The 7041-nt window shown below is 44.0% G+C and overlaps 1 protein-coding gene across 1 annotated transcript in view; it reads left to right on the top strand.

Moving 5' to 3' along the window:
- ZSWIM1 (zinc finger SWIM-type containing 1) overlaps positions 1-2204 on the top strand; it is a 2826-nt gene extending 622 nt beyond the window's left edge. The window contains exon 2 of the mRNA XM_075177697.1: positions 1-2204. This exon is cut by the window's left edge and continues 123 nt beyond it. Within this exon, the coding sequence (XP_075033798.1) occupies positions 1-1344 (1344 nt within the window). The 3' untranslated portion in view covers positions 1345-2204.
- Positions 2205-7041: the final 4837 nt, after the last annotated feature.

Here is a 7041-nt window from a genome sequence, read left to right on the forward strand (position 1 = left end):
GAATCAGGACTGGAACATGTTAACCTCCAGACCAGCTTGATGAGTAAAGTGTTTACTAATTTTCCTGAAGTGTTGTTGATGGTCCGTTCCCACAATGCCAAGAGAAGAGCTCTGTATACCTTTCTGGCAGATGGGCCACGCCTTGGTCCATCATTTGAAGCTGCCAAAATTGTATATGTAGCCGTGCCTAAGAATGAGAACCATGATGGCCTTTCACACATGTTTCGGGCTATGAAAGACTTTACCCCCTGTTGGACTGAAATTCGCATATTTCTGGTGGATCCTCATTTCAAAGGGGCTGATGCTATTAATGAGGCCTTCCCATCTGCCGAAGTTGTTCTCTCAGCCTTCCACCTCTGCAGATACTTCCAGCAAAGTATCTACCAGATGTCCTTACCCAGCCAGACTGAGCATTTACTAGTCAATGCTCTGAAAAACACAATGTGTTCAGCCACTGAGGAGAATCTTAGGAAAATGCACATGATTCTACACCAGTTTGTGAAGCCCAGTATGTTAATTCCATTGAAACCAGCCTGGCTTCTGGTTGATCGGATTTGGGCACTGCATCGCTGGAGAAGTTGGAGTGACTGCTTTGTGTATTTCCAAACGATGGAAGCTATGAGCCGTGACTTTAATGGGATCTTCAGCAGATACTCCTCTTTAAACCCCACTATAAATGCTTTGATTGAATTTATCCAGCAGCACACATTGAGCCGAGGACTGTCCGATATACGGGCATGCAGTCTTGAGGAATTAGCTTTATTGGATGACAAACAGGGGAAGATTGAAACCGCAGCACCAGAACCTCAGAGGGAGTCTGAAACTGCAGCATTGGTATGTGAGTCACTGAATGAGGTCTGCATCCCTGCAGCCTTTGAGCTTAGTCAGAAAGAACTGGCCGTTGCACAGAAGTCAGTGCAACTAATGGGGACCAATGAGAACACCGTTAATATTCAGCTTCTTGAGAACCCTAATGAAGTCAGTTGGGGAAAACCAAAAACCTGTACCTGCAGTTTTAACAAGTACGTGAAGCTCCCTTGCCGCCACATCTTAGCTGTTCTCCGGGCCGATGAGGAGGTCCTACAGCCAGATATGCTTTATACACCCTGGCAGAAAGAGACTGAAGGTTTTGAATCGATGCTTCCTGTGTCACCCGACACCTTGGAAATTATAAAGGGTGATAGAATAAACGTCCCCGAAAATCAGCTGCTTGTTGATTCCATGACCAGTCAAATCTCACAGTTGTTGGCAGAATGCAGTGATGATGTATTTCAGAGTCGCTATAATACCTTGAGGAAAATAGCAGATGCATGGATTGGCCCTTACGAACAAGTGAAACTCTAGACTGGGGCTATAATTTACCTACTGATTTGTTCCAGATCAGGCATACTAAGACCATGGGCCTGATTCATTAAGGATCTTAACTTAAGAAACTTCTTATTTCAGTCTCCTGGACAAAACCATGTTACAATGCAAGGGGTGCAAATTCGTATTCTGTTTTGCACATAAGTTAAATACTGACTGTTTTTTCATGTAGCACACAAATATCAACTTTAAATTTCAGTGTACAGATAAGCTATCAAGTATTTGTGTGCTACATGAAAAAACAGTCAGTATTTAACTTATGTGCAAAACAGAAAACTAATTTGCACCCCTTGCATTGTAACATGGTTTTGTCCAGGAGACTGAAATAAGAAGTTTCTTAAGTTAAGATCCTTAATGAATCAGGCCCCATATTAGTAAGTACACTGGAGATAGCACTCATGACTCGTTTTCTAGAAAACAAATACACTAAAGGAGTATCTGGTTGTTTTTTTTGGGGGGTGGGAGTCATTTCTGGCAAATGTAATACCATGAGGTGCTCTATACTGAATGTGAAATGTGTACTGAACAAAAACCGTTTTAAATTAGCACTATACAACGTTGTGGAACAGTGTAAATATAACCACACACACTGCACCCCAGTCAGTTCAGGGTGAACGTGTATATGTTTAAAGTTGTGTATGGTTAAAATAATACATTGCATCAACTGTGCTGCAGGTAAAGGTTTTCTTAAAGTGCTGATTGGGAAGATCTGTTTGTTTTTGTTTTTTTAATGATTGTAGAATGTAAATCTCTATACTTCACAAAGTAGAAAGTGACCAAAGTTTGTGGTTTTTTTGCCAATAATAAAATAAATTCGGACAAGGAAGTAAAGTTAACACGATTTAGGGTTGTTACATTTCCTGGACTAGTAAAAATAAATAAATACAGGAAGCCACAAATGTTTGTTATAGAACATATATTTACAGTCAATTGTCCATTGTAAAGAGTTACTTGGCATCAGTTGAGAGCACAGGCTCTCTTTCTTTGCACTGACTGATGCTAATGTGGGACATCCGTTCCACTCGCCTCTCGCACTCCAATGCCTGATCCCAGGTTTGAATTCTGCAAAAACTCCTGGGCTGCTTTGATCATATCGTCTGGTCTTATCCCAGGAACAGGCACAACGGGAATACCCGCAATCATCATGGCCAGAGCCACTATACACATATTGGATGATGGTGAAAATCCAGTAGCCCCTAAATCTCCACGTCCAGTCTCTGGGGGTGGTATTACGTTAGCAGCACTTGGTATGTTCCAGAATGAGCGAGGTCTATTCCTGTGATAGTTTCTTGTCCATATGAGATCTTCTGGACTTATGCTCTCCTGAAAATGTTTTACAGGACCAGAGTGAGGCACCCATGTCATAGTTTTATAAGGGTGAGGCCTAAGTATGCCTTCTCTCCATAGCTCTGGCTTAGCTCCGATACATGCCATACAGGGGCAGTGGCTCCGAATAGCTGTGTTCTGCATCTTGCAGATCCCACTGGAACTATTGTATGAGATACCACTGAATGCAGCTGAACTTGGTGGCGCACAGTGGATAATGTGGCTGCTTGGTAACTGCTGGCTGTAGAATGTGCTGTTTCCATGGTAACAGAGTCACTAAGTAAACAAAATACAATACATCATAATGGTATGACAAGATATTAATGAGGAGACACTCACATCAACTCAAAGTACTGCATTCTCCTCTTTTTGACTTGTAGGAGATCCCATAAGGATACTATCCTAAAGATGTGGGAGGGGCTTCAGCTTTTTGTAGTGGGATGGGGAGATAATACTTTATTTTTTAACAGATCTGCAGTGGAAAACCATGTTAACACTGAACAATTTATTTTTTATCTCTGATTCATGTCTCAAAATGTCAATGTTGGGGTTTAGTGGTCCTTTAAGAAAGAATAAAATTATCAGATAATGGGAGACATTTGGTGCTCTACAGGTAACTGCAGAAATTGTAATGTAGCCCATAGGAACCAAGCCGGCAAACATCAGGTTGCTATGGGCAACATGATTTTGTTTCCCATTGTTACCTGTAGAACAATTGCTGACTTTATAATACCCAACATAGTTCAAGAGTTTCAACTTTATCTGGTTTGCTAGTTGTCATTTCCCAATGGTGTCAGCAAAGTTTTTCAAACTGTTACTTAGAAGGGTGACAGGTCTCCATGATTATTATGGGCATTGCAGAGACCATAGAATATGTGATGTTACAGGGATCTGCTTCCATTCGGGGGTCATACAAAGGCAGGGAGAACAATTCTGCAGTAATAGATCATTTGTCATAGTGATCTGATGCTAGTTGACATATCATCTGGTTTTTGGTAATTATTACAAGTGATCTATTGCTGGTGTACCCATGGAAAACATAAGCTTCAAAGAAAAGTAAAAAAAAAAACACACCCCTCTCCTTAAATAATGTAACAGCACCAGTGCTATTGCCAGGATGTTTACTGCTAATGCGGGGGAGATTGAGGATGGGGTCTCCCTGTAAAAACCATAACCAGCACCAGGCTATTCTACACTGCCATGGTCACATTATAACAGCCCTGCAGAGTGGGGTTCCCCATCATTATATAATACCAGCCCCAGCCCGATCAGCAAGGGATGGAATTTCCTAGGGAAAACGTGCAATATCGCCCTGTGCTGCATAGCACTGGGGCTTCTCCTGGTACGCTTGGGTGGTTGGCACCAAGGTAATGATTTAAAGTGTTAAAATAATTAAGTACATTTGTGAAACTACATGTCCCAGCAAACCCTGGCAACTTTTGAATGGGTATACTGGTGTTTGTAAAACTACAAGCGCCAAATATGCCCACTGTTGCTAGTAGCTGCAGAGCTTGTGGAATGACAAGTGCCAACATGCCCTGGCAGCCAGGGTCTGCTGGCGCATGTAGTTTAACAAAAGTTCCCAATAGCAAAAAAAATGCACACACGAAGCCAGGAACTAGCACAGTGTCTCTAATTAACCAGCTCTTCAGAGCCAGGAAGTAGCACAGTGCCTCTATTCACCAGCTGCTCAGAGCCAGGAAGTAGCACGGTGCCTCTAATCAACCAGCTGCTCAGAGCCAGGAAGTAGCACAGTGCCTCTAATCAACCAGCTGCTCAGAGCCAGGAAGTAGCACAGTGCCTCTACTCAACCAGCTGCTCAGAGCCAGGAAGTAGCACAGTGCCTCTAATCAACAGGTGCTCAGAGCCAGGAAGTAGCACAGTGCCTCTAATCACCAGCTGCTCAGAGCCAGGAAGTAGCACAGTGCCTCTAATCACCAGCTGCTCGGAGCCAGGAAGTGGCGCTGTGCCTCTAATCAACCAGCTGCTCAGAGCCAGGAAGTGGCGCTGTGCCTCTAATCAACCAGCTGCTCAGAGAAAGGAAGTGGCGCTGTGCCTCTAATCAACCAGCTGCTCAGAGAAAGGAAGTGGCGCTGTGCCTCTAATCACCAGCTGCTCAGAGACAGGAAGTAGCACAGTGCCTCTAATCAACCAGCTGCTCAGAGACAGGAAGTAGCACAGTGCCTCTAATCACCAGCTGCTCAGAGCCAGGAAGTAGCACAGTGCCTCTAATCAACCAGCTGCTCAGAGCCAGGAAGTGGCACAGTGCCTCTTATCAACCAACTGCTCAGAGAAAGGAAGTAGCACAGTGCCTCTAATCACCAGCTGCTCAGAGCCAGGAAGTGGCACAGTGCCTCTAATCACCAGCTGCTCAGAGCCAGGAAGTAGCACAGTGCCTCTAATCACCAGCTGCTCAGAGCCAGGAAGTAGCACAGTGCCTCTAATCCACCAGCTGCTCAGAGCCAGGAAGTAGCACAGTGCCTCTACTCAAACAGCTGCTCAGAGCCAGGAAGTAGCACAGTGCCTCTAATCACCAGCTGCTCAGAGCCAGGAAGTAGCACAGTGCCTCTAATCAACCAGCTGCTCAGAGCCAGGAAGTGGCGCTGTGCCTCTAATCAACCAGCTGCTCAGAGCCAGGAAGTGGCGCTGTGCCTCTAATCAACCAGCTGCTCAGAGAAAGGAAGTGGCGCTGTGCCTCTAATCACCAGCTGCTCAGAGCCAGGAAGTAGCACAGTGCCTCTAATCAACCAGCTGCTCAGAGCCAGGAAGTAGCACAGTGCCTCTAATCAACCAGCTGCTCAGAGTCAGGAAGTAGCACAGTGCCTCTAATCAACCAGCTGCCTGGAGCTAGGAACTAGAGCTAAACCTGTAGTGACACTGGAAGGAAGGCAGATGGTAATTCTAATAAAGTGACTAATATGGTGTTTATATTCACCCAAAGTATAATGTAAGTTAAGGATACAATTTAATTTTTGGTGGACGTTAAGGTAAAAAAAAAAACAAAGATCCACCAGGGAACCAGCGACTACAGCAGTTTAATGGGGGAGGGGGTGGGGGTCAGGTAGAAAGTACCAGGGCTCGGGCCTGTTTGTGTGTGGGTGGAGCCATTAACCTGCCTTGATCCCTCCCTCTTTAGTGGCTACGGAAGGGGCCCCAAGAAGTTGCTGTACTGGGGCTTGAAAATTCTCATGGCAGCTCTGGTTCCATGAAACTCCGCCTTATACATTGGAGACAATACAACTATCGCTGAGATATGCTGGGTTTTGCTGGCGATCGAGGAAATCTAACAAGGATCCTACTCAGGATGGTGATAACCAGATATCTCTAGGCTGCCTCTACGATATTTTATTGATAAACTGTGGCGATAAGTTATTTTCCATTGCTGCACATTGATAAATATGCTTCTAATATCTATACTGATTGATGTTGATGGCTGGTTTCATTCCAATTCAAGTGCTAAATATTAGAAGGATGTTCTATGGGAAATGTACCTGAAACTTTTGAGTAGCATGCATGATCATTTCAGTGTCAGTTTACTAAAGCACAATGTTTAAAAACACTACTTGTCACCTCACTGGGGGGAATTCAATTCCCCCCGAATTTCCACGGCGTTAAAACTATTACCGTTATTATGGTAGTTTTAACTCGGCTTTCTGCTGCGAGGAAAAAGCCGGCGTTGAAACTACCGTAATAACAGTAATAATGCGCTGGCCACGTTACTTTTACACGTTACACGGCCAATTGAATTTCCCCCATTGTTTGTGAAGTATGCAACATTCTAAAACTGAAATAGTGATGGTCAACAGTGTGCAGTGCTAGCCTACTCATGTGGAATAGTGTGCAAAGATACGTAGATTGCGGTTACTTCCTGCTTATACATACTACAGAAAATGATAAATAAACTCAGGTTTATCCTGGGGAAACGGACACAGTTGTACTTACAATCAGTTACACCTCTGGATAGGACATATGAGGCTGAGCTCCTCCAATCAGGGCTCAGCACCTGCTCCTCTGACCCCTTGTGCTCAGCCTCATGTGATTGAGGCTGAGTCACTAGAGACAGTAAATCAGAAAGCACTATCCCTGCTGCACTGCCAGTATAGCCGCCGGGCCTACACCAATGTCACACTGCCATTAAACCTATAGGCACTATCGGCTCCTCTCCAAAAAAAAATAAAAGTAATTTAAATGATTAGTGACGGGTGGCTGCCCGCTCCCTAGTTAAAGAGATATAACCATTGTAAAGTTACAAATATTTAATAAATACTGTATGTAACTTGTACCACGACAGTAAAATCAACAACAATGGTTTAAAATAAATCATTGCTTTAAGTTTTCAAGTCAAAAATA

The sequence above is a fragment of the Mixophyes fleayi genome, chromosome 6, assembly GCF_038048845.1.
Source record: "Mixophyes fleayi isolate aMixFle1 chromosome 6, aMixFle1.hap1, whole genome shotgun sequence".
NCBI lineage: Eukaryota > Metazoa > Chordata > Amphibia > Anura > Limnodynastidae > Mixophyes > Mixophyes fleayi.